The 27448-nt window shown below is 42.1% G+C and overlaps 1 protein-coding gene across 2 annotated transcripts in view; it reads left to right on the forward strand.

The window, feature by feature from the left end:
• The first annotated feature begins 2055 nt into the window (after positions 1–2055).
• The window catches only part of Ncbp1 (nuclear cap binding protein subunit 1), a 37272-nt gene continuing 11879 nt past the window's right edge, over positions 2056–27448 (forward strand). The window contains exons 1-12 of one of the 2 annotated variants that reach the window (XM_051161631.1): positions 2056–2466; positions 9916–10004; positions 10576–10676; positions 13267–13423; positions 16212–16319; positions 16756–16877; positions 18181–18250; positions 19042–19257; positions 22144–22241; positions 23251–23314; positions 24271–24381; positions 26531–26595. In XM_051161631.1, coding sequence (XP_051017588.1) covers positions 2433–2466; positions 9916–10004; positions 10576–10676; positions 13267–13423; positions 16212–16319; positions 16756–16877; positions 18181–18250; positions 19042–19257; positions 22144–22241; positions 23251–23314; positions 24271–24381; positions 26531–26595 — 1235 coding nt within the window. In that variant the 5' untranslated portion in view covers positions 2056–2432. Of the gene's footprint in view, positions 2467–9915; positions 10005–10575; positions 10706–13266; positions 13424–16211; positions 16320–16755; positions 16878–18180; positions 18251–19041; positions 19258–22143; positions 22242–23250; positions 23315–24270; positions 24382–26530; positions 26596–27448 lie in introns of those variants that run through there. The other variant, XM_051161640.1, reaches the window with a different exon arrangement.

Consider the following 27448-nt stretch of genomic DNA (forward strand, 5'->3'; position numbering starts at 1 on the left):
GGAGGCAATAGCATTTTCAAAGAAACATGAATTAGTAAGCAAGTCATGCAAAAAATGCAGGGCGAAAGATCTTAGCCGAGCACTATGTACATGCCAAGTCAACCGACCCCAGTGTTATTATGACTTTGTTTCTTCTGTTCTCAAATCTCAGAGCCAACATTTCAATTTTATTGTTGTTGTTGTTTTCAAGACAGGGCTTCTCTGTGTAATCTTGGCTGTCCTGGACTTGCTTTGTAGACCAGGATGGTGTTGAGCTGACAGAGATCCACCTGCCTCTGCCTCCTTAGCATGTGTTGGGAGGTGTCAAAATTGCTCTTGCCCAAATGGATAAACTGTAGCCATTATAATTTCTATGTCTACTTAGGCCTGGGTACCTGCCAGGTCTCTCCGTCCACAGTTACCCAGGCTCCAGGGATCAAACTCATGTTGTCAGGCGTCTGCAGCAGGCGCCTAACTGATGAGCCACCTTGCTAACCTCTATCTTTAAACTAAGTTTTCTGAGACTAGGTCTCGATATGTAGTTGAGGCTGACCTTGAACTCCTGGTAATCTTGAATTTGAGATTTCCCCTTGCCTCTACTTCCAGAATGTTGTTCCACCCTACCAGACCCTAAGCTTTGCCTTCCTTTTAAAGTCAGCAATCCACTTTGAACCACACTCACGTTCACCCCAGCACAAGGCTCCCCCCCCCCACCCCGCTTTTTGTGCCTGAATTACTTTTTTCCAAGTCTCAACCTACTCAGATAATCTATCCGTGCCCTGCTGATCTCAACTTGTACCACTCTCCCTCTGCTATCAGGGCAGACTACAGTGCCTGCAACCATTCCTGAGAGGGTCAGTTAGGGCTTCGTCTCCAAACCAGCAAAGGCTCCACTTTCTTCACCGCCCAGCCTCAGTATCCTGAACGTTCGTGAACAGAAGGTGACAAACATTGGCTGAATCAACACAGTACTTGTTGAGTGAAGTAAAGCAAGAGCTGCAGAGTCACAGAAATAACTCTGCAGGTACCGAGGTCAGCCATGTAGATTGCAGAGCGGAGACCATCACGTAAAGGAAACAATATTAAGTCTTGACTCCTAACATGTGAGCAGGCTGGATTTCTCAGAAGAACACAGCGCTTCGCACACAGACATGGGGACAGAACCCAGGAAGCCATAGTTTGGAGTTTGCAATGGAAATTCCTGGAGAGATGGATTGCTTACACGTATGAAGAGATGAAATGAGGTAAAAGATATTCTTTAAAAAAAAAAAGAAAAAAGAAAAGAAAAGTAGAGCTCAGTGGTTGAGAGCGCTTACTGCTCTTGCAGAGGATCTGGGGTTCAGTACATCCCCCACGCCCTCTGCGCACCCCACAAGTGTCTGAAACTCCCGCTGCAGGGGATCTGATGCCCTCTTTTGGTCTCTATGGGTTCCAGCCCACATGGTGTACAAACACCCAGGCACAGACACGTAAGACTTTTTTTTTTTTCTAAACCCGTGAAGAATCTTAAGCATGGTAAATAAATTTGATTATGGGTTTGCTCTGAAAGTACAGCAGCAGGCAGTGTTTGTGAATAAACTGTGACACAGGAAGTGAAGGATCTAATGGCTCCTCCCTAAACTCATAGATTAAACAAACGACAGAAACGGCCATTTACTGAAACAGGTACTACTGAAGGTAAAAACTGAAGGGAAAGTTTCGGCCGGACCATGGACTTTGGTGCCTATCAAAGACTTCCGGGGGCTCACATACTGTACACGTGCAGAGGGACTGAAGAACAACTGGAACCAGATCGATCCGGCTCTGCGGCGGCCATCAGCTGGGGGAGGTGAGCGGTAGGACGACCATAAGCCCGCACGGCCGGGCTGGGCTGTCTTCCCTACCGCTGGGGAGTGGCTCGCTCTCCGTTCCCGAGGCGGCTACGGCCGGGCAGCGAGAGTGAGAACACCTACCCGCCGATCCTAGGCCTTCCACGGTCTCCCTTCACCAACTTGGCGCTGCTTCCCCGCCCTCGAGCACACGCCCCCCGCCACCCCGGCGCGCGTGCGCAAGAGGCCCCTGGAACGTCACCGCGCTCCGGAAGTCTCCAAAGCCGTCGGCGCAGGGGCCGCCGGGAAAATACGACCCGGGCTAGTGCAAAGCAAAAGTGGAATCGCTGCAGCCGGGATAATTTAGCTCTCCGTCGGGAAAGTCCCGGAGTGGAAGGCGGGAGGAGGCGGCCGCGCGTGGGCTTGCAGACGCCGGTCTTCCACCGCGGAACCCGCCTGGTACCTCTCCGCTCGCGCTTCCGGCAGGCGTCGTGAGTGAGTGCGCTTGCGCGCCGGCCAGTCCGCGCGCCTCGCTGGTGATCGCGCACCGGCCGGCAGGCAGGCAGGCAGGCAGGCAAGCACCCCGACGGTTCTGGTGTTGCAGGCGACTCGCAGCTCAGCTCGGCTGCGCCGTAGCAAAGCAGCATGTCGCGGAGGCGGCACAGCTACGAGAACGACGGTAAGTGCGCTCGGCCTGGCCGCCGCGCCCGGGTGAGAGCTAAGGCCGGGCTGCTTTGGTTCTCGGGTCTCCAGGGGACAGGTAGGCAACCCTTTCTCCCCCGGGAAGGTTCGACGAGCCTCGATGGGAGGCAGCAGGCGCGGCTCGGGTGTGGTTAGTAGCTTCAGGAAAGCGATGGTCTCCCCCGCTGCCCGAAATCCTTTAGTCACGGGGATGGAAGGCCTGGTGAACCCCGTGGGCAAACCCGACCTGGCGTCCACCAACACTTAAGGCTTAATCCTCCACTGCTGAGCTTGGAAACGGACGTGTGTCTGCTGCTGCCGCCCCTTAGAGTCAGTTAGTGGCGGGGATGTTGTGGACCAGGGTTGGCGTGTTAGCCCTCCAGGGTGCAACTGGAAAGGACCCTGGGAAGAGAGCTATGACAGGTCGGGTGTATTGCAATCTGAGCCCCACTCCTCTACCTGCCACCGGTTGATTTCCCTCTTTTAAGCTTCAAGGGAAGAATTTTGTCTCTTACCAACACTTCAGAGGTCAGCAATAAACAGACACATGCTATTCTGTTGGATTGGCTTTAAGCCTATTTCTCTGTATAAGAAAGTGTAGGAGGCCGGGCATGGTGGTGCACGCCTTTAATCCCAGCACTCGGTAGGCAGAGGCAGGTGGATCACTGTGAGTTCGAGGCCAGCTTGGTCCACAAAGGGAGTCCAGGACAGCTAAGGCTACACAGAGAAACCCTGTCTCGGCGTGGAGTGGGGAAGAAAGTGTAGAAAACTAACCTGAGCAGACTAGTAATTCTCGTCGACTTTGATAGTCACCAGCAAGGAGGTCGTTGTTTTGCCGTCAGTTTTGTTACCAAACTCAAGTTTGCACCATTACTGCCTTACAAGGACACAGCCATACAAAAGAGTGAAACGTGGAGCTGTTGCTATATTAGTGAATTATTCTTTGAAGAGTGTGTATGGTTGAAATGGTTAAGACAAGAAAGACGTTAGGTTCACAGCGCGACATCTATTTACTATGTGATCTGGCCAGGGTCATGTGACTTCCTTCAACCTGACTGTGTAATGTGGAGCAAAACTAAGCTGTTTGGTTTCTATGAGCGTTAAATGAGATACTCTGCTCACCGATAGTTGATGATATTTATTTTATCAACTCTTAATGTCTCAGAGGTGATACACACAGATAAATGCCAACATCATAAGAAACAAAACAAAAACCAGTTTAGTCAGATTAGCTTTCTCTCTTTGAATGATAAGACAACCGAGTAGAATCACACTTTTAACAGCTGAACACCGAGTTTCTGCTAGGGAGTCCCTGAGAGAATGTCCTGTTCCTAGTCAGTGCCCCGATGCCCCAGTGCAAGGCAGCGAGCTCCACCACATAGGCATAGGTGCTCTGTGGTGTTTGTGTGTTTGTTTGTTGGTTTCCCCAACAAGATGCTTCTTGTATAATGCATGTATAGATCACAGGAAATAAAATTTTACTCTGCTTTCTATTTGACTAGTGGACTACACTTCTTTGGATCAGAGACTTTGTCCTTGGTCTTCATCTCTTCTTCTTCCCAATCTCTGTGCTTGCCTGACACTCTCACGTCTTCCACTTCCAGGGTACCCCTAAAGTGAGAAGGAAATTGGAGAGCCAACAGGAGAATTAGAATATAAATATATAGAAAACCTCTTTTGCTTTCTTTTAGAAGGCTTGCGTAACTCTTTGGTTATAGTTGGCTTTTTTTTTTTTTTTACCCCAGCTAGCAGCTAAATCATTTTCCCAGTTGTGTCTGGCTACAGAAACTTTAGAGTAAATAGGACAAAATGACATAAAATTAAGTATTTGTTAATCAAAATTTAGTATAGCAAATCATTTAGTAGTAGAAAGGCTGTTTATAGTTCCTCTAATGATACACATATGAAAATATACATCATTAGAGGTTAGTGATCTCAATAAAAAAATTGTGCTGCTTTTCAGTGAAGTATCTACAGTTTTAAAAAACATAGTTTTTTGAGACAGGGTTTCTCTGTGTAGCCTTCGCTGTCCTGGACTCTCTTCTACCAACAATGGCCTCCTTTCTGGTCTCTAAACATGACAGAAATGCTCTAACCTTAACCCAGGCTTTCCTTTGGGCCTCTCCTTTCTCCAACCATCCTTACCTCACTGAAGCCATAGGCCATCTGCAGGGAGGCCTTGAACTCACAGCAATCCACCTGCCTCTGCCTCCCGACTGCTGGGATTAAAGACATGCACCACCATGCCCGGCATTGGTTAGGGATTTTAAAGGAATCAAAGTTCAATAGATCTAAGCAGTTCTGGGTTATTGTCAGCTTCGCTCTGACTTTACATACCCTGGGTTGTGTATAATTGGCCTTCTGCATCTTCATTCTATCCTGGAATTCAGCATTCTGGCTACAAAATATTTGAAGAAAAAGGCCTCAGCTCTGAAGCTGTAGTTACTTTTTTTTCCCTTGTTATTTTCCTAAACGTTACGATGTCACAACTATTTACATAACACTTATATTAGGTATTATATGACAAGTATTTTAGAGATAATGTAAAGTGTTGCAATATACATAGATAATGGGCAAATACCAGCACCATTTTATAAGAGACTTGAGCATCATCAGATTTTGGTATCTGAGCTGAAGCCCCATGGATACCAAGGACAACTATGTAATACAATCTGGAATTGCTGAACAATTTCCTAACTACTTGTAGCATAGTAGTAGCCAGTAAAATAGTGGAGGTTCCCTCCCATGCATCAAAACAAAATCCAATAAAGTATAGTGTAATTCATCATATGGTTGTGGAGAATAAAGGGAGGTAAAGGGTCTAGAGACCAATGTGAGAGAGAAGCTGGTCAGGTAAGGCCTCCCTGCAGATGGCCTATGGCTTCAGTGAGGTAAGGATGGTTGGAGAAAGGAGAGGCCCAAAGGAAAGCCTGGGTTAAGGTTAGAGCATTTCTGTCATGTTTAGAGAACAGGAAGGAGGCCATTGTTGGTAGAAGAGAGGAAGTGGAGGTAGAAGTTAGGAGACATGAGGCCAGGAAGTTTAGAGGAGGCCATTACTGGGCCATTTTAAACAATTCTGTCAGTACTATACTATGGAGGATTTGTTGTTTTAGATGAAAATCCCAAGCATTCTGTTTTACCAATAAAGACTTAGGAGCCAGATGCTGGGGTGAAAGCCTGCTAGCTCAGAGAGGCAGAGAAAAAGCACCCAGCTGACCTTCCTACTCAGCTCACATCCCAATGGAAAGGCCCAGAAGGCTCATTAGCATCAGCTGACTGCCCAAGAAGAAAAGACCAAGAAACCAAGGCCAAAGGCTTGCTAGCTCAAAGCCCAAAAAGCCAAAGGCCAAGGAGCTGAAGAGCTCAAAAGCTAAAGACCTAAAGCTAAAAGCCCAAGAGCTCTCTACAAGCTGTCTTAAACACCCATCAACTCAAAGTCCCTCCTACTCTTTAATCCCTGTCAGTTTGTTTTTTGCTCCACCTCTTGACTTTAGGCTTAACTTTATTAAATCTTGTGTACAGAAAGCTCTTGGATTAAAGGTGTGTGCTAGGGCTGGCTGAACTACACCATAATCATCTGTTTACAGTAAACAAAGTTCTTGGATTAAGGTGTGTGTTAGGGCTCAACCATGCTAAACAAAAGACAGGTTTCTACAGTCCACAATTTCAGGGATCACAATGGGATCAAAGACAGGTTTTTACCATTCACAATCTCTGGGATCAAATATCCTGCAACAGGGATTCAAAGACATAGTATAGCTAATCAATAAAGTTCCTTAGTTTATTTAGCGATAAATAAACAGAGAGGGCTATCCTAAATAGAAAGTACCAAATCTAACTCAGTCTTGGTCTTTTTGTTTATTTTTTTGCGACAGGGTCTCTGTGGCTGTCTATATATGTAATCCTACATAGTTCGTGCTGGAACTATGTTCTGGCTGTATAGATCAGGCTGGCTGCCCCTGGCTTCCCCCAAGGCCTGGCAGTCTTAGATCCCTTAACATATCTCTGACCCTCTTCAGTTACTGTTGGATATACATTTTATCAGTGTTGAGTATACTGTTTTATTGTTAAGGAATTTAGATTGTTCAGAATCTTAGTCAAAAGTCCAGAAAGCTTATTTAATTTACTTCCACTTAGGTCTTTACATTTTAAACTGTTACTTAACTGTAGGGGGGAAAATTGAAGAAAGCTGAAAGGTTTGTTATGCTAAGGGACAGTATACTTTGTTTCAGAGGGAATATTTTTAGTCAATTAAAATTTTTGTTTTAAATTTGTAGAGTCTAAGTATATTACTTTCTTTGCTAGGTTTTGTTACTTTTTTCTTTTATAGTGTTGTTGTTGTCGTCCACTCTGTGGATTCAGATAACATATCTGATTCTAATAAAGGTATAGGAAATAGTTCAATGTATCCTTGTAACATTAGATTTGTGTTGCAATGAGAAAATTATTTGGTGTCTTGTTTGTTTGTTTTCTTCTGATATTTGTTACCCACTCACCCACCCCCACCTGGTTTCCCTGTATAGCCCTGGCCGTCATTGAACTGCCTGTGTAAACCAGGCTGGCTTCAGACTCAGATATCCACCTGTTGCCACCAGAGTGCTGGAACTAAAAGCGTGCACCACCATGCCTGGCTGTTATTGGTGACGTAAAAGCCCTTAAAGTGGATGGTAATATAAAGGTTAACATAGGTCGAAAACCTCTGGCCTAAGCTATCTGTCTACCTTACTCCAGCTGATTTTTCTTTTCTTTTCTTTCTTTCTCTTTCTTCCTTCCTTATTTTGAGAAAAGGTCTAAAAAACAAACAAACAACAACAAAACCCTGGACCTCATGGATTTGACTAGGCTAGTTGATCAAGGAGCTCCAGGTTACTGGCAGGTGTAATTAGGCAGGCAGGTCCTCATGGTTGCTGAGCAGGCACTTTACCCACTGAGCCACCCCATTCCACAGACAGTATGGAAGTTGTATATATGCACATGGTGTGTGTGTGCCATGTAGAGGCTATTGGGTATCCTCCTCTATTACTCTGCCTTAGTAAACTGAACATGTGATTCACCATTTTGGTTGGCCAGCAAGCCCCAACAGTTTACATGTCTCTGCCTCCCATAGTACTGGGGTTGGAGGGCACTTGCATAGCTGTACGGACTTTTTCTTTTTCCTTCTTTCATCCTTTGTTTGTTTTTCTTCAGACAGGGTGTCCTAGTTAGAATTACTATTGCTGTGATAAAATGCCATGACCAAAGTGACTTGGGAAGCAAAGGGTTTATTTGGCTTACAGTTCCAGGTAACAGTCCATCATTGAGGGAAGTCAGGGCAGGAACTCAAATAGGGCAGAGGCCATTGAGGAGTACTGTGTATTGCTCACCATGGCTTGCTCAGCCTACATTCTTATAGAACCCAAGACCACCATCTAAAGTGGCTGGGCCCTCCCCCATCAATCATTAGTTTAAAAAATGCTGTATAGGCTTGCCTGTAGCCTGATCTTATGGAAGTATTTTCTCAATTGGTGTTCCCTTCTCTCAGAATGACTCTAGCCTATGTCAAGTTGACATAAAATTAGCTAGCACAGCGTCTTACTATTTGCCCTAGCTGTCCTGGAACTCTATATGTAGACCAGTCTGGACTCAAACTCATAGTGATCCACCTACCTTTCTGCCTTCCCAGTGGTGAGTGTTAAGGCATGTGTTAGATACAGGCATTTGTTAGCTTTTTGGTGTGGATGCTAGGGATTGATCTTGGGTCTTCATGTTTGTGCAGCAAGTATTCTTACCCACTGAGCCATCTTCCCAGCCCCACACCCAAAGTATTCTTAATGAAGGTGTTGTGTTCTGCTTCTCTGCTCTCATCCTGGCTCTCTGCTGAGTTGAGTGTCTTGTTACTGTCCATGGGTTCAGACTGTAATCTGTAGCACTCATATGTACACTTTATATTCTCTCAAGTACCAGGTGAGACAAGTGAAATACCTTTTACTTTCTGCCATCTCCTTTTCTCCAAATAAACCTTAGCCGAATAGCCACAGTAACACAGAGGTTTACAGTTCAGAGATGTAACTATGAGCCTGTATTTTCTCGTTTTCTTTAGAAAGCTACCTGTCTCCCTGAAGCAGGGTTTTCCATGTGTCAGGCTTACCGGAGGACCTGGAAGGGTTGTTCTGAAGACAGGAATGGTTGCAAACTGAGACAAGTTAGCCATACAGTTAGGAGAGCTTTGGGGATGGGACAAAGTATTAGTATATGTAGTAGATGGGCCAGAAGGTAGGGAAGAGCTCGGTAAGGGTTAGAAAACAGCTGCTCTCATTTAGCTAGTTTTTCACCCTGAATTCTGAATAATAATGAAGAACACAGTTGGTGCATTTTGAATTCTGGAGCCTTCTCAGCATCAGCACTGTTAATGTTTAGGAGCATATTTTAAATAAAGAATTTCCAAAGGTTTCAACATGGCTTTGCAGCCTCATTTCATCAGTTTACACAGTACATTACTTATATCACCAGATTAATAAGTACTCATGACACTCTCAGGGTTAGGAGCCAGCAACTGAGGGTCAGTAAACAAGCTGAAAGAACAGGAGCCGCAGTGTTCAGATCACTGGCGTTTAATATGTTGGTACGTTTTCAGTGTAGTAACAGAAATAGACATAGTTCCCTGGACACTATATATACAAAATTTAACTGAAATAATGTCTCCTGGCATTATTTGTTTATAGTGACCCAAATAATAGAGACAGGGGTGAGGCATTGGAAAGGTGTCTTAGCAGTTAAGAGCACCAGCTGTTCTTTTAGAAAATCTGGGTTTAATTCCCAGCACTCACATTGTGTATCACAGATGTCACAGGACGTCTGATGGCCTCTTCTTGCCTCCATGAGCTTTAGGCATACAAGTGGTACACAGTTTTACATGTCTATATCTAGCCTATCTGGGGTAGAGGGTATGCGAAAAAGAGAGAGACTGGAGTCTGGAGAGATGGTTCAACAGTTGAAATCACTTGAGAACTAGGGTTTGGTTCTGCGCATGCTCAGAAGCTGGGCATGGCATGCATTCCTTTAACCCCAGCTACTAGGGAGAGTGAGAACAGGAGGATCTCTAGGACTTGGTGGCTTCCAGCCTCACTAAGAAAAGTATGCTCCAGGTTCAGGGAGACCTTGGCCTTAAAGGAATAGTGTGGTGGAGTAGGACACCCAACACCCCTCTGCTGGCTTTAATGTGAGCACACTGGCACAGGGACCTGCACGCATGTGTGCATTCACTTACAGGTACACACAGACAGGTCTTTAAAATACTGCAGGATAGATATTTTCCAGGTACCCAGCCTAGTTAAAACAGTATTGGTTAAGAGCTACTCTAAAAAATACAGCCTGATAGAAAAGGGATTAAAGGCTAAAAGATGACAGAATTTGCATACTATATTCATTGTGTAATGTTGCTTTTTTTCCCTTAATGTTGCTGAAATAGGTGGACAGCCTCACAAAAGGAGGAAGACCTCTGATGCAAATGGAACTGAAGATCATTTGGAATCTTTAATATGCAAATTAGGGGAAAAGGTGTGTACCAAGCCCAGGGTTAGGGTTGTGACTGACAGCTTTGATGAATTCTTAGTTGTACTGTGCAATATAGGATTTAGACAAAGCTTGTATTATTATTATTATTATTGTTGTTTATCCGTATCCTGAAGTGAAAGTGTTTTGAAACTCCTGGGATTCAGATGATTAAGAATTTTCAGTTAGTAATTTTCCTTAGCTAAGTCTTAAAACAGAGCCGGGAGCAGTCCTCTCAACATGGCTGGCCTGAAGCAGATTTGGATGCCTGAGTCAGTGGTAGATTAGTTGAGAGAGGCAGAATGCAGCCCATGCTCTCCTCCCACTTAGAATGCACATTCTGCTTAGACTACTTTGAAGATTTCGTTGACTCTCTTTATGTAGAACAGTAACTACTGGAATTGATTGATGCTAAGGGAATTCTCCATGAAATTATCATTAGTTTTTGTTTTCTTTCCCACAGAATGTTAGTACCTTACAGAAGACCATCATGATTTTATGGTCATCTAGGAATTTTAACTTTAACTCACAGATTGCTTGAGTGGTAACAGATAATTAATAATGATGTCCTCTGCAGAGTGCCTGCTCTTTGGAGAGCAATCTCGAAAGCTTGGCTGGTGTTTTGGAAGCTGATCTGCCCAACTACAAGAGCAAGATCTTAAGGCTACTTTGTACAGTGTATGTATGTAAAAGCTTTGTGGATCCAGGTGATGATGTGTTATCTACTCTTACGTGCTTTGGGGAGTGTTCAGAGGACGTGCTTATGTTAAATGTCACTGGCTGTCCTTCTGTCCTGAAACCCGTGCTCATGAAATGTTCATCTGGGCCCTCCTTAGCTAAATTTACTTTTTAAAGGGACAAATAGTACTAAAATGAAGTGTTTTTCTTCTTTTTTATTTCTTAGAATTTTAAAATATTTGAGTTAATTTTTTAATTCAAATGAGAAAGCAGATGTCTTCATTTAGAGATCCCCACCACTACCAAGGAATGTACATTTGCATACTTAGTAGAGTTTAGCTGTGTGTGTGTGTGTGTGTGTGTGTGTGTGTGTGTGTATCAGTAAGGCCAGATGTAATAGAAAACTTATAAATCAAGTGAATGGCCTTCCTTCAGAATGAGGACGCTTTTGAGGCTTCTAATGAGCATAATCATCCCTGATGCTGTAGTTATCATTTCAGCAATTTTAAAATAATGGTTAAATGTTTGCAGCTCATTTTTTAACTTTAAAAATATACATATAAAGCAGATCCCTTTTTAGCCTCTCATAGTTAAAATTGTTTTAAAGATTCCTTTTTTGTATGAGTGTTTTGTGTGTGTGTGCGCGTGTGTGTGCGCGTGCGTGTGTGCGCGTGCGTGCCTGTAGAGGTCAGAAGAGGGCATGGAATGCCCTAGAACTGGAGTTATGTGCAGTTGTGAGCCACCATGTGAGTGCTGGGAATCCAACTTGAGTCGTCTGCAAGAACAAGTTGCTCTTAACTACTGAGCTCTCCAGACCCTGAGTTAAATTTTGTTTTCAAAGGAATCCAACCAATTCAAAAAATGTGTATCTAGACTCAGAAACTATGAAAACAATCATTTTATTACAGTTATCCATATGTATCCTTTGTTTTGATAGAATGTATTACAGAATTGTTATGCTGGCGAAGTGGTTGGCAGCTATGCTTGTTTGCGTAAGGCTGGGTATTGCTCTGCATTGTCCTTTTAAATTTTTTCACTTGGAGAAAGCTTTAAGGAGCATGGTGTACTTTCAATACAAGTATCTTTTTTGAGCTCCTAGATTTTCCTCTGTACTCGGCAAGGTACTTTAGGAGAGCAATCTGAGAGGTCTCCATAGAACCCTCGTGACTTGTTTGCCTTTCTTTTTGAGCTATAGCTAAAGGCTCTTCAATCTGGAAGTGGCATTGACTTCTGTTTTAGGCTTATCTTTACTATCCCTTTTATTATTTATTTTGTGTGTGTGTGCATGTGTGGACACATGTGTGCCATAGTATATATGGAGGTCAGAGAATGACTTGGCAGAATCCTTTCTCTCCTGCCATGTGAGCTCTGGGATTAACTCAGGTTGGCCAGAGCCTTAACCCATGAGTCATCTAGCTGTCCTCAGCATCTTCTCAACTCAATTAGCACAGCATGTCTTAAGCGTTTCATTTCTTTTTTTTTTTTTTTTTTTTTTTTTTTTTTTTTTTGGTTTTTCGAGACAGGGTTTCTCTGTGTAGCCTTGGCCATCCTGGACTCACTTTGTAGACCAGGCTGGCCTCGAGCTCACAGCGATCCGCCTGCCTCTGCCTCCCGAGTGCTGGGATTAAAGGCGTACACCACCACGCCCGGCTTGTCTTAAGCATTTCTTATAGGAACTTGATTAAAACTGATTTTAATTTATCTTTTATAAGAAATCCATATAGGCAGATTTGGGCCCAGGGGTCCTGCTCAAACTAAGGCACCAGCCAAGGACAATACAGGCGGTAGAATTTAAACCCCTACCCAGATCTAGCCAATGGTCAGAACAGTCTCCACACTTGAGTGGAGAATGGGATATGATTTTCTCACGTACTCTGGTGCCTCACATTTGACCTTGTCCCCTAGAGGGGAAGACCTGATGGCACTCAGAGGAAGGACAGCAGGTTACTGAGAAGAGACTTGATACCCTATGAGCATATACAGGGGGAGGTAATCCCCCTCAGGAACAGTCATAGGGGAGGGGAATAAGGGGAAAAGGGGAGGGAGGGAAGAATGGGAGGACACAAGGGATGGAATAACCATTGAGATGTAACAAGAATAAATTAATAATAAAAAACTAAAAAAGAAAAGAAAAGAAATCCAATTTTTCCATGTGTAATTCTGGTCCGATGGCATTTGGCTAGCTAAGTTTAGAAACTGACTGCTCTGCTCCCCCTTAATGATTCTGCATTAACAAATCTTGTTTCTTGGAACACTTCTGAGATTACCATGGAAACCATTTTCTGTGGAATTGTTACTTCCACTCAACACATTTGAAGAAAAACTGGTCTAACATTAGCTGCATTAGTTTTGGTTGATAACTTCACAAATAAATGTTCCTTAACTCTTGGATTAACTAAAGTGAAAAATATTGGGGTTTGTGTCTGCATACTTTTCAGTGACACATATGTCTTTTCTAAAATCATTTTCAAAACACAGTTAAAAGTTAATTTTGTTCCAAAGTTATTTGATGTTAAAAGCTTCATATACAATTCAACAGCTTAATATAAAACCTTTTTTTGGGGTTGTTTTGTATGGGTTCTCAAATCAGTGCACGTCTGTTACCTGAGAAGTTGACAATTTATACAACATTAGTTGGACTGCTGAATGCAAGAAATTACAACTTTGGAGGAGAATTTGTAGAAGCTATGATTCGTCAACTTAAAGAATCACTCAAAGCCAATAACTATAACGAAGCTGTATATTTGGTAAGTTTGATACATGTATGTGTCATATATATATAATATTTATATATTTAGATATCTATTGTATATATAAATAGAACACATTGATATATTATAAGTTAATTTTGAAGTGGAGTCCTGGCTCATTTGTAGCTGTTTTATGGGAAGCCGTTTTCACGTACTGCTGAGTGTGGTGCTTGTGTTTACTTTGACTCTTCTTCCTGCAGTCATGGTTCCTTACATTATTTTCTCCTTTCTTGGTTTCTGTAGCACAACTTCTTGAACACCTGCTACTAATGCTACTAACAATGTCAGTATTGTTCCTGTCTTTGATTCTTGTCTCTTTTTCACTAGGTTGTCATCTCTCGTCCCTTAAATGTTTGTATTACAATGATTCTGTCTTTGCTTTACTTCAGCTTTTCTTCTGAATCATTCTCATTCATCCTCATAGATGCATAAACAAAATTTATAACGATCTCCCACCTCAGCCTCTCTCCTGAGTTCTAAACCTATGTCCCAAATAAAGCTAGAGATGTTGTGTCTGCAAGTCCTGAAATTCATGTGTCATTTATATCCCTCTTCTCTGTACTCACCAGCTTATTCATAGTGGCCACGGTCTCCTGGGCAAGCCATCCAGAAATCTGACATTACTTTTTAGCTTTTCTTTGCCTCCTTATATGTCTCCAGCCTCTCTCAATCCTATCTCTAAAATCCCGTGTCTCCATGGCCTCTGGCACAATTTGTAACTTTTTTGTGTTCTTAGCTGCTTCCTTACTTGACATTTTCCCATCTAAATTCTCTGCCTTTGAGTCTGTCTTTAGTAATCACAGCAGAGTGATCTTTGTATAACCAGGCTCTGCTCATACTGGTCACTGGCTAAAAGCTGCATTCCCTTGTTGCTTTTTATGGTGGGTGGTCTTAAATTCTGATACAAAAAATGATTCATTGGGCCACAGAGAGTAAATATTAGAAATTTTGTCTTTTTCATTTTTTTAAAACAGGTTCAGGTATGTGTGTAAGATACTCTAACATTGGTCCCCGTTATCTTCCCTCTTCCTCACCTCCTCTTGCTGTACACTTTCTACTTCCCTTTCTACTTTGATGTCTTTCTGTACGTTTGTGACTCACTGAGCTTGGAGTTGTTTGCACACACCTGTGGGAGGTTATTTGTTGGAGCACAGGCACCTTACTAGTCTAGTGGTTACACAAGTGAGGAAAATGCCTCCTTCCCCAGAAACTGTTCACTGCCAATAGCTCCTCAGGAAGTGGTGGGGCCTCATGAGCCCCACCCCCACCCATAAAGGAGCATTGACCTGCCAGCTCTTGTGTAGGTTTTGTGTAGCTGCTCTTAGATTATGAGAGTTGTGGCCATGTCTTTTCCAGCACTTCACAGATTTCTCCCAACCTCTGGCTTTTAGATTCTTTCTGCAGTCTAGAACCTTAATGTCCTGAGTGGAAGGAAATGGAATTAAGCCTTACAAATACCTAATGCATAGATTGGTAGTAAGTAATCCAGTATTTACCATAAATAAATACATACATGCTGGAGAGCACGGGATCAAGTTCTTCTTTACTGAAGACAAGTTCAGGAAACTGGACACTTGGTAGGATGTAGAATTAAAGACTTGGTCTTTTGTGATTACCCCAGTCTAAATGCTTTCTCGTGTCCCTTGTAAGCTCTGCAGCTATATAAAATTACTTACACGGCCCTCTGCCATTAATGCCTTCCCTGCTCCCCACTGAGGGCATTACTCACCCTTCAAACCTTACACAGTTTTCTCTCCTTGTTAGTCTTTTTCCTTGTTCCTGGCCCAAGGGCACAATTTAATTTACCTTTTAGTGGAGGTGTCATCCCTTTTTGTTGAGATTGTGTTTGCCACAAATAGACTGAATTCTCTAAAACAGTACCTTGAACACAGGACACCCAGCAAATCTCCCTTTTACTTAAAATTCCTATTTCCATATTTCAACGAAAATTATTCCTAGCCAAACAGAAAGACAAATTCACTTCAATAGAATAAATTAACTAGAATATTTGAATTTCTGGGTGCTTAATTTAGCATAGCATGGAAACCGAAAAAGTCACAGATTCCTATCCAACATAAGATCTTCATCATAACTTCCTAACTCTACCATTGCAGCATAAAAGCAACTATGGTCAAAAAGTAACTGAATGGGCATAAACTGTCTTTCACTGCAAGTGTGCTTGTAGACACTGAAATTGAAATTCATCTTATTTGGTGAATATTATTTTGTGTTAAATTTAAAGACTTCTTGGCTCACGGGTGTTAAAGTTATTCTTATAAAACTGTGTATTTCTCAGTTTGTCTCTTAACCCAACTATTACACAAATAACTGACTCTTTTATATTTGTTTAATAATGAGCTTCACAGCACAAGAAATGAGCAGTTATTATTCTATTCTTAACCCTTAAGCTAATCTGATTTCCTCCCAGCGTACATCCCAGAGATACTGGTACTTTGTAGCTTTCCCTGCTCCAGCTCCTGATGTCTCCCAACCTCTGCCTTGGCTCTATCTGCCTACTTCCTCCTCTAACTCCTCCTCCCTATTCTCTCCCCTGCTCAGCGATAGGCTGTAAGCTGCTTTATTGGCATGCCAGGGGAAAACTGGTGAGCAGTTTACATAACATTGAGACAGATTCTCAGAACAAGGACTGTAACCGGAGATAGAGGGTGAGGGGTTTACAGAAATCAGCATTTGAATTACATAGTAACCTCATGCCTGCAGGTTATCTGTATTAACTATTCAGTCTGTATAATTTGTTTAAAGCACATATTGTTTGCCTTCATAGGTCCGTTTTCTATCTGATCTTGTGAATTGTCATGTGATTGCTGCCCCATCTATGGTTGCTATGTTTGAGAATTTTGTAAGTGTAACTCAGGAAGAAGATGTGCCTCAAGTAAGCTACCCTTTATGTCGAATCTTTCCTATGAAGTACTGTACTGGAGTTTTATTTCCTGCTGATAACTCTTTGGCAGCAATAAACAAAATACAACAGTTGGTCACACCATACTGCTTAATATCTGAAGGCCAGCTTGGCTGGCTTGCTTGTGGGTTCTCTTGACACCTTTGTGTTAACTCAAATGATTTTGATAAGATTAGAAATATATATCTAGAAATTCTGTGATGTGCTAGATATTTTACTTAAGCTCTATTGAAAAGCCTTCCCAGTGTTGCATTTATGAGTAAAAAGAGATGGGAGTGGGGAGTTATATAGCTCAGTTACAGAGTGCTTGTCTAACGTCTGTAGGGCCTAGGATTTGAGCCCTAACACTGGAAAGAAAGAATAATTAATACATACTTTTTTAAAACTTTCCTTTCTAAACCTTCTTTAGGTGCGACGGGATTGGTATGTGTATGCATTTCTGTCATCCTTGCCCTGGGTTGGGAAAGAGTTGTATGAAAAGAAAGATGCAGAGATGGACCGCATCTTCTCCAACACTGAAAGCTATCTTAAGTAAGAGCATAGCTTAGTGGTCTTTGTTGTTTGCATAAAGATGTCCTATTGATACAGTAAATGTCTTACGTTCTCTGTTAGCAACAACACCATTTCAGTTCCATTTTTAAAAAACAAAACAAAACCATAAAGTTACGAGAATGTTCTCTATTCAATTTCATCTTCCTGTTGCTGTAACTCACAAGACCTCAGTACTCTGCCAGTGCAAGAAGTTGGTAACGTGTCTCTTAAGTTATTTTCTTTCATATGTGGTTGTGAAAGGCATAGGACACCATGGTGTGCCAGCTCCTCTAGTGTCACTTGAGGCTTACAGTTAGGCTTCCTCCAGGCCACTCAGTTGACTGGAAGAAGTTCAGGCGTGTGGTTACTAATGTCTTCTGAGTAGGAGCACTGCCCTGGCTTATTTCATGCGTGTTAATTTGAGCCAAGCCCTTCTCCCACGCCAGTGTAAAAAAAGCTTGCTTTGTCTTGTTTTGTTTTTGTTTTTTGATTTTAGGTTATTGTTTTCCTTTATCTTATTAGATTCAGTCAAATAATCTGCCGTGTTAGTAAACATGCCTAATTACCTCACAACTGATGGTGATGATGCTTGTGTGTTCCCTCAGCTTTCACAAATTAATTTTCATCATACTTCTTTGGATACCATTGATAATTCTTTGTTGGGTTCAAATAAACATGGCATCTAAAGACATTTTTACAGATCTGTGCGCGCGCGCGCGCGTGTGTGTGTGTGTGTGTGTGCTTGATTTTGAACAAATGATAATCCATCATTTATATTTATTTACATGCTTTTTTCCTTACTTAACTAATTGTATAAAAGTATGTTGTTCTATTTGATTGGTTTTGTTTTTGGTTTTAATGTGCTATAATTTCTCTTCATTAGTCCTCTCGCTGTGGAGATTCAGCTTGTGCAAGCTCATCTTACTATAAACAAGTATCAGAATATTCATGTGTGTGTGCGCGCTCATACATGCGTGAGCAGGTGTATTTATGGGGATATGAATTCACAGAAATGGCATTGTTGGGTGAAGATTCAGAACAATTGAGATACTAACAAATGTAGTCACGCTATCTTCCAGAGACCTAGTTTCCGGAATACAAGTTGTCCCAACTAACCCTCCGCCACCGGTGTTTGAGGTGCAGATATGCCTACATCCTGTTGATATGTAGACCATTATCAAAAGTGTTGCTGTCTGCTGATCTGGTGGATAAAATGTTTTTCAAGTCTTTAATTAATCATGCAAACCATTGAGTGTCTTTATGTTTCTAAAACCTAAGTGTAGATTTTCATTTTTATCTTTAGACGACGCCAGAAGACTCATGTGCCCATGTTGCAAGTATGGACTGCCGATAAACCGCATCCACAAGAGGAGGTGAGTTGATTTCCTCTCCTGATACAAACACAGCTCTTGATGGAGTTTTATCTCTGTGACATGCTCAGACTGAGTCGGTGAGATGGCTCAGTGGTAAAGGTGCTGCCACCAACCCTGACAACTGGAATTCAGTTCCCAGGACCCACTTGGTGGAAAGAAAAAACTGATTCCTATGAGTTGTCCTTTGACCTCTGCGAGTACACTGTGGCCCGTGTGCCACACAAATAAGCAAAACTGCAGTTTGAAAAATTGGTCATACTGTTGCACTTGCGCGTCTTAGCTAGTGTTCTGAAACTTCAGTGAGGGGTTCATTTCCTCAGGGTCCTCAGCACAAGGAGAGTATTGAATATATATTAGGATGGAATTGAAAGTTACATTGCTTTTAGGATACCAGTTTTCACAGACTTGACTAAACTTATATTTAAATACTCAATTTTAAAATAGCAGAAGTAACAACTCCAAATGTGCGTCCAAAAACAAGCTGCTAAAGTAAAAAATGTAGAGTAAGAGTGCTCAGTAGGAGAAAGAGCCTGAGTTGGAGCACCAGGACGAGAGAGTGGAAGGGAGGAGCACCTTTCAAAAGTTGTCGTCTGACCTTCACGTGATGCTGTGGCTAGTGTGTGCACATTAAAATAATTTTGAACTTTTAAATTAAAACAAAAACTTAATGTGATTCTTTCCTTCTATATGAAATGCCAAACTAGTTGACTTTGTCCTGTATTTTAGAGGGTGGGCATTTTCTGGACTGTCTAGCCAAAATGTGTACATTAAATATTAAAATCTCTTTTTAGTATTTAGATTGCCTGTGGGCCCAGATTCAGAAATTGAAAAAAGACCGGTGGCAGGAAAGGCATATCCTGAGGCCCTACCTTGCCTTTGACAGCATCCTCTGTGAAGCACTACAGCACAATCTGCCTCCTTTCACACCGCCGCCGCACACGGAGGACTCCGTGTACCCGATGCCCAGGGTCATCTTCAGGATGTTTGACTACACAGATGACCCAGAGGTATGTGAGTGGCTCAGAGTTCCATAAGGGCCTGGCTTGCAGTTTTACTTGTGACTTAGTTTCCTTTAACTTGTGTCATAGGTGATTTCTTTTCTTTTCTTTTATTTCTTCAGGGTTCTTTTGAGACAGGGTTTCTCTCTGTGGAGCCCAGATTGGCTTTGAGTTCACAAATTTTCTTACTCAGCCTTCCGAGTGCTGGGATTATAGGCTTGTACTACCTTGCCCAGCTCTGAAATAACCTTTTAATTTTCAGGGTTGTTTTTTTTTTTTTTAAAACATGAGATTGATGAAAAATTAATTTAATATGATAATTCAGCAAACTATGTCACTTTGTTATGCAAAAAGTTCATTTTACTCATATAAATAAGAGAGACAACATAGTTTACCAGTCAAGAGGGTAAGTTGAGAGCCAATTTGGTTAGCCTTTAATGCAAATACTACCTTAGGAGCATGAGTAAGTAATTTACTTCCTATACCTCAGTTCCCAAAGGAATAATAATAGTAGGTATCTGTAGGAAGATTCAGTTGTTATCACATGGAAGGTAAGTTGAACAATGTCTCATATGATGAATGTTCAATGTTAGCTTTTAGGCAAGGGGGTGTTCTCTGTGTGTGTGTAGGGGGCAGGGGAGACCAGAGGTTGATTTCAGATTATCTTTCATTGCTCTATACCTGTGTGTGTGTGTGTGTGTGTGTGTGTGTGTGTGTGTGTGTGTGTGTGTACACATGTGCGTGCAGGTCACACTGTAGCTGTACTAGCTGACCAGTAGGCCCCACAGAATCTTATCTTGAGCCTGCTCACCCATAGCACTCGGGTAGAGGCGGATGCCACCTGGCTTAGCTTTTAGTGGATTCTGGGGTTCTTACCTCAGTTCCTCTTACTTGCACAGTAAGCACTTTATCCACTGAGCCACCTCCCAGGCACCATGTTTAGCTAGTTTGTGTTGTTTGTTCAGTGTATGTCTGTCTATGTAGCCCAGTCTGTCCTGATTGTGACAATCCTCCTGCCATGGCCTCTTGAGTTCTGAGGCAGTACTTCTGAACCACCATGTTGAACATTTTAGCTTATTTTATTCTCTGAGAAAGGGTCTGTTGCCCATGTAGCCCAGGCTGGCCAGTACTTGGTATGCAGTTGAAGGTGACCTTTCACTGTGACCCTCCTGCCTCTGCCTCTGTTGTGATTACAGACACTCGTTACCATGTCCAGTTTTATGTGTTGCTAAGAATTGGACCCAGGGCTTCATGCATGTAAGCTAGCACTCTGCTGACCAAGCTACAGTCCAGGTCCTAGTTAGCTATGGTTAATGTGTTTTGAAGTGCTTCCTTTTCTAAATTGTCCATATTTTTAAACAACTCAAGTTAAGTTAATCATATTGTACACTTATTAAAAGTATTTTTGTTAACCTCCCAACTTAACATTTCTACTTTTCAAAATACTTTTTATACTCTTTTGATTATGAAGCCAAATTGTTGGCAACCTTTTAACAGTTAGGAGAAAATGATTTTGTTGTGAATATTGGATGTGAAAATTAACACTTTAAGCACACACCAATTATTTTATATCTCAGTGTGTATATGTCTGTCTTGGAGCCGGGCAACAAACACATAGTTATTAAATTGTTTCTGGAAAGTTAAGCTAGCGAAAGTACCGAAACTGTTACTTCCTCCATCCGGTTGCATATAGCAATTCAACCTCAACCCCAGCCCAGTGGGCTTTTCAAGGTATTTATTTGTGGATGAACACTGTCCTGTGTATTATAAGGTGCTTGGCCTGGCTCTACCCCTGGTTGCCTGTGATTACTTAGAAGACAAATGCATTCCAAGAGAGGAACTTTAAAGTCTATATGTTTAGCACAAGTGAAATATAAAGTATATATAATCAAAACCAGCTGTCTTTGGGTGAAATACCATTGCACAGGACTTTGGTTTGGATTGACTTTATTGTTTAATATTTTTTAAAGAATACAAACAAATAAAGCAGAGATTCCAACTGTCCCCTTTCCAAGCAGCACTACTGCTCTTGAATCTGCGTGCTCCCTCGATCAGCCTAGAAATAGAGCAGAGCAGAGCCAGAGCAGTAGTGGCAAAGGCTTGGTCAGGATCAGTTTAACGCCTGGCTTTGGTTCCCACTCAGTAGTCTGGCCTTCCCTGTATGGTGGGAGGACTTGATTGCTAACTTTGCTATATTAAAATAATAAGAAAGCACCTTGATTCGTAATTACATAATGACCTAATTAGGATAACCAACTGAAAATCTAGATTATGTTCATGGCATTTAGTCTTTGTGGTTAGTTACTATTAGTTATAGCAAAAGAAATAACAATTTTACCTCCGAATTCATTTCTCCTGTGCTAATTATACTTCCTTGCTGTTGCTACACACTATGCCTATTTTCCTCTGTCAGAGAGTATAAATACTCCAAAATAGTGTCTTTAAAAAGTGTTTATTAAATTTAGAAATTGAGTGATGCCTCAGTGGATAAAAACCTGGGCCATGAAACTGACACCACAGTTCTCTCATAATTGTCTGACCTGCATAATAAAAAGAGAGAGCCAATTCCCCACAAATTGTTCTCTGATCTCTACAAATGCACCATGGCACACACATACCCACACACGATAGATGGATGGATGGATGGAGACGGATGGATAGATAGATGGGTTGATGGACACAGATAGAAGGATGATGGATGGAAGAGTTTTTAAAATTAAAAATAAAAAAAGATGACCTGGTGGTATTACTAGATATCTCAGGTGCACCATAAGTCTTAATTCTGTGGTGGGTATTCAACACAACAGTTCAGTCTTAGACTCAAGTATTGGTTGAATAAATGAAAGGATTTGTTTTGTGGTTATGCATGTGACTCCAGTTGGTCTTTTTTTCCAGGGTCCTGTTATGCCAGGGAGTCATTCAGTGGAGAGGTTTGTCATAGAGGAGAATCTTCATTGCATCATAGAATCCTACTGGAAAGAAAGGAAAACTTGGTAAGATCCCCTCCGTGGTACTTTAAAAGGGGAAGAAAAACATTTTGATGATTTTATAAAAACAAAATATATTTAGGGGTGTTAGGCTGTAGAGGTAGTCCAGCAAGCGTGAGAACCAGCGTTCAGGTGCCTAGCACCCATGTGAAAAGGCCAAGTGTTGGCACTCACCCATAATGCAGTTCTGGAGACCCTGCAACAGGAGCATCTTCAGGGATTGCTGTCCTGCCAGTCAAGCCAATCTGTGGCCCCTAGGTGCTTTGTTTGTAATATTTTTTTATGTGTGTGGGTATTTTTTCTGCATGTATATCTATGGCCTTCAAAGGCCAGAAGAGTGTTTTGAGTCATCTGGAAATGGAGTTGCAAGGCAGTTATGAGCTTCTGTGTGGGTGCTGGGAAGTGGGCCTGAGTTGTCTAAAAGAGCCAGTGCTCTTGCCTTTAGTAGAGCCCTCCCTCTGGTGTCCGAACCTCAGGTTTAGTGAGAGGCCTTGTATTAGAAGTAAGATGGAAAAGCAATTGACGAAGACACTCAACTCTGACCTCTTGACCTCTGGCATATTCATTCTCTCTCTCTCTCTCTCTCTCTCTCTCTCTCTCTCTCTCTCTCTCTCTCTCTTTCTCTCTCTCTCTTTCACACACACACACCAAATATGCTAAAATTGGTTTTAGTTTGGTTGTATGGAACTAAAGTATACTACTGTACTACTGTTCTTTTTTTCTAGCATTTAGAAACCTGAGTGTTAATAAATTTTTATAGAGCCAGGAAACTTTAGCTTTGATTTTGAAGAGAAATACTGTATTTAGGAGTTGACTACCTAAGAATGTGCTATTATCTGCAGGTGATGATTTTTCTTTTTTGTGTGCAAGACAAACAATTTATGTCATATTAACAAACAACTGAACACTAGAACATTATAGCAGAGATTTGTTTTCAACTAAGCTCACTGCATTGAAGCTGTTCTGTTTGTGCATATCTTTGTACACTTGCTCACTTAAATCATACTTTTTACAGTGCTGCCCAGCTGGTGAGCTATCCAGGGAAGAACAAGATCCCCTTGAACTACCACATAGTTGAGGTATGCATTCCATGTGGCACTAATTCTGGTTTGCCCAGTCTGTCTGATGACTGTAAGGTATCTGCTGGCTGCTTCCCAGGCTCCGAGAGTGACTAGAGGAGCAGTGTGGGTTCTCAGTTAGCCTTGCTAGCAGAGGAAGAAAGGGAGATGAGACTCAGAGCCTTTATCTGGTGAGTCCCCTTGCAGGCCTCAGCTGCCTTCTCTCTCTTTTTAAGTAGCACAGTCCTTTAATCCCAGCACTGGTGAGGCAAAGGCAGATGGAACTCTGAGTTTGAGACCAGTCTGGTCTACAGGGTGAGTGCCAGGACAGCCAGGACCACACAGAAAAGCCCTATCTCAAAAACAAAAAACAAAAACAAAACAAAAGATTGGGTATTGCCATATCACCTGGCCCAGCCTGGCACTCACGGCCAGGCTTCTGCCTTCTCTCCTGAGCTGCTGGGACTCCAGGCGTGTGCCACCACACATGGCTCTAAGTCAGTTTTTTAAATCTGAAAGTGTGTAGAATTCATCATGCATTAAAAGGAAAGAATGAAGACTAGGACTTCAGACTTTTAGAAATGGGTAGGAAGTAGCCTGCCAAAAAAGATCTGGCATCTGGTCTGAGTGGCCGTGTAGAACACTCAGCTGTCTCCACCGCTGGTCTACTCAGCATTCTCATTACCCACAGGAATGCAGCTCCCTTAGCTGAGCCCCTCTACATGGTGCCTCCCTCAGTCCACTCTGAGACTTGAGCATGTGGGTCACAGCAGCCCTCATCTGGTGGACTCTTGATGTAGGAAAAGGGGTGCTCATTATGTTGTTCTCAGAAAGCATAATTTTCAAGAGTAAAAGATAATTCTTGTTCCATTGTAGGTGCCGCAGGGTTTATGGCTAGGTTGTAATGTGTAGGTCTACCTAAAGTAGAAATGTAAAGATAACGAACTGCGTGTTTGTGACTGTGAGTTGTTCCTCAGGTGATCTTTGCAGAGCTGTTTCAGCTTCCAGCGCCCCCTCACATTGACGTGATGTACACCACACTGCTAATCGAGCTCTGCAAACTTCAGCCGGGCTCTCTGCCCCAAGTTGTATCCTTTTTAAGTGTACACCCTTTGGCTGTGCGTTACAGATTCATTATAGATGCATTGTGGAGCTATCTTTTCCCTGGCTCACCATTCTGTTTCTATGCTTTGGGTTTTAGGACAGTGGTTTCATTTGCTTTGTTTTTAAGTAAATTGAGAGTTTGAACGAGATGCATGTTGTGAAGAGAACATACAGCATCTCCCCTGTAAAACAGAAGCCATGCTGTGCCTTCTCCCGGGTAGGGTCCTACTACTTTCATGCCACTAATAATGCCGGGAGTATCTTTTGTTTGTTTTCTGAGACAGGGTTGTACTCTGTAGCCCAGGATGGCCTCAGACCCAGGCTGATCCACATGCCTGAGCCTCCAAAGTGCTGGAATTATAGGTCTGAGGCCATGTCCAGCTATTCCTTTGCATTTTAAAATAGTTTTGTGAAGAGCATGTATATTCTGCCTTCTCAGGACCTCAGGTCTTCTATAAGCCTATTAGATAAGTTCCATTATTTGAATAAATAGTTACAAATCTGTAGCTCACTTGTCTCCCTCCCCCCAGCCCACACCCCACCTCACCCCGTGCCACCCCGTTACACTGCTTCTATGAGTTACTAGAGTGGTACTAGTCTCCCATTATACCTGTGGGTTTGCTCATTTCTCTAGTTCTGTCAGTTTTGCTTCACCAATATTTGGTACAAGTGTGCTCAAATTCATTGTGTCCTTGCTAAATGGACTTTTACCACTCTGAAATGATTCTAGCTTCCCCAACTCTTTCCATTACTCAATGTAATGCCTCTCAAACAAAAGAAGAAGAAAAAAGAAAAAAATGTATACAAAAATTTGGTGGGAGTGGGGAGAAAATATCAAAATAAAAAGTGCACACGTGCATGCACATACACACACACACACATACACACAAACACGGAACTTGTTTGATGTTGGCCAGCTGCTCTGCACACAGCCTGCCCTGGCTTGTGGTTGGTATACCCAGTGACACTCCACGGAGAAACTGCTTTTCACTTTCCTCATTCCTCTGTGTCTCAGAGGTGAATCCTCCCATCTCTTACTCTTTCCCAGAGTTCCTGTCTGTACCAGAATTCTGCCTTCCTCTGTTGCCTTTGCTACAGGCCTTAGAGCTCTTTATTCAACCAATCAGAAGGTGATTGTAAACAATGTTTACAATACTGAGGCAGGTGATGCTTAATATTACCAAAGTCCGGCCTGTGCTCAACTCTCTGGAGAAGAGTTGAAATTAACTCAACTCAACAGAAATCAGCATTCAAATAATACAGGACAATCTTTTTTAATTTTTTTATTTTTTTAACATAAACAATATTCTGCCTGCCAGAAGAGGCCACCAGATCTCATTATAGATGGCTGTGAGCCACCATGTGGTTGCTGGGAATTGAATTTAGGACCTTTGGAAAAGGAGACAGTGCTTTTAACCTCTTGATCAATCTCTCCAGCCCAGCAAGGACAATCTTTACACAGTACATAGCCTGGGCAGTGGTGGCACACTCCTTTAATGTTAGCACTCGTGAGGCAGAGGCAGAAGGATCACTGTAAGTTTGAGGCCAACCTGATCGTTCCAGGACAGCCAGAGTTAAAACAGAGAAACCCTGTCTTCAAAAACAAAAACAAAACAAAAGAAAAAGATCATCCCAACTTTGAAACAACCTAGTGTCCAACAATACGTGAATGGATATGGTAATATTTAATTCAGCAACAAAAAGGACTTGTCTTTAATGCAGTGAACAGCATAGGTTGAAAAATCATTTATACTGAAGGAAAGATAACAGATTCACAAAACATGATGCTACTTTGTAAAATTCTAGAAAAATGCAAAGATCCTCTAGTAACAAAAGACTAGTGGATGCTTGTGGGAAGGTCTCAGATGACTGGGAAAGGAGTGGATTACAAAGGCGCTTGGAGAAATTATAGAGGTGATGAAAATATCTTGATTTTACAAATGTGAATGCAGTCAATTTTTTGTACATCATTGACAATTTAAACTTGAAAAACAAGATCAGTTATGTGAAAGGTCAAAAGACACAGCATTCTTAGTCATAAAGACTTAGAGGATATGCTTTATTTTTCATTTGTGTGTCACACTAATTTTCAAGGGGAGTAGGACATAGTTTTCCTTATCTAACGATTGACAGCTTGCACAGGCGACTGAGATGCTCTACATGCGCCTGGACTCGATGAGTACCACATGTGTAGACAGGTACAGCCACTGCCTGCTTCTGAACTAAGGGTCATGTCATCGCCTTCAAGGGTTTTCAGAAGGCTGTCTTAATGGTTTCCAAACTGTTCCATTTTCTAGAACCCCTTTGCAATAGCAGCTCACTTGTTAGAACACCATGGCTTCTAATCTGTTTCAGTTTCTAGTGGTGCCAAGGCTTGCTTCTCTTTACTTTTATTTCTTGCCTAAGCACTTGATGCTTAAGCATCATCTGAAGATAAACTTACTTTGAATGATGAATCTAATACTGCATTTATTATGCATGAACATTTATAGATAATCTGTTTTGAAACTAACCTGCAGCTGTAAGAGTCCATTTGTTTTTAAATCAATAAATAAAACCTGTCTTGGATTCTTAGAGTACGGTCATTCCAAGATCATTTCTTTTGGTGAAAATCTGTGTGACTACCTTTACCAACTATTTTTTTTTTTCTTCTGTGTAGTTCTCAAATTAGAGCTAGAATTCAAGAGTTGCCAAAATTCCCCCCCTTTCCCCCCACCCCCCCAGCCTCTTTTTTCGAGGCAGGGTTTTTCTATGTTGCCTTGGCTGTCCTGGATTCACTTTGTAGACCAGGCTGGCCTCGAACTCTCAGTGATCTGCCTGCCTCTGCCTCCCCAAATGCTGGGGTTACAGACGTGCACCACCAATGCTTGTCATATCTCTTATTCAAATTCTGTATCTGAAAATTATTAGTGAATGCTATCTCTGTTGGTGACCTTGACATTTTTCAAATGATTGAAATCAAGAGATTTTTGAAGGATGTGCTGTAATAAAGTGTCTTCAGCCGGGCAGTAGTGTTGCATGCCTTTAATCCCAGCACTCGGGCGGGAGGCA

Source organism: Acomys russatus, chromosome 2 (assembly GCF_903995435.1).
Source record: "Acomys russatus chromosome 2, mAcoRus1.1, whole genome shotgun sequence".
NCBI lineage: Eukaryota > Metazoa > Chordata > Mammalia > Rodentia > Muridae > Acomys > Acomys russatus.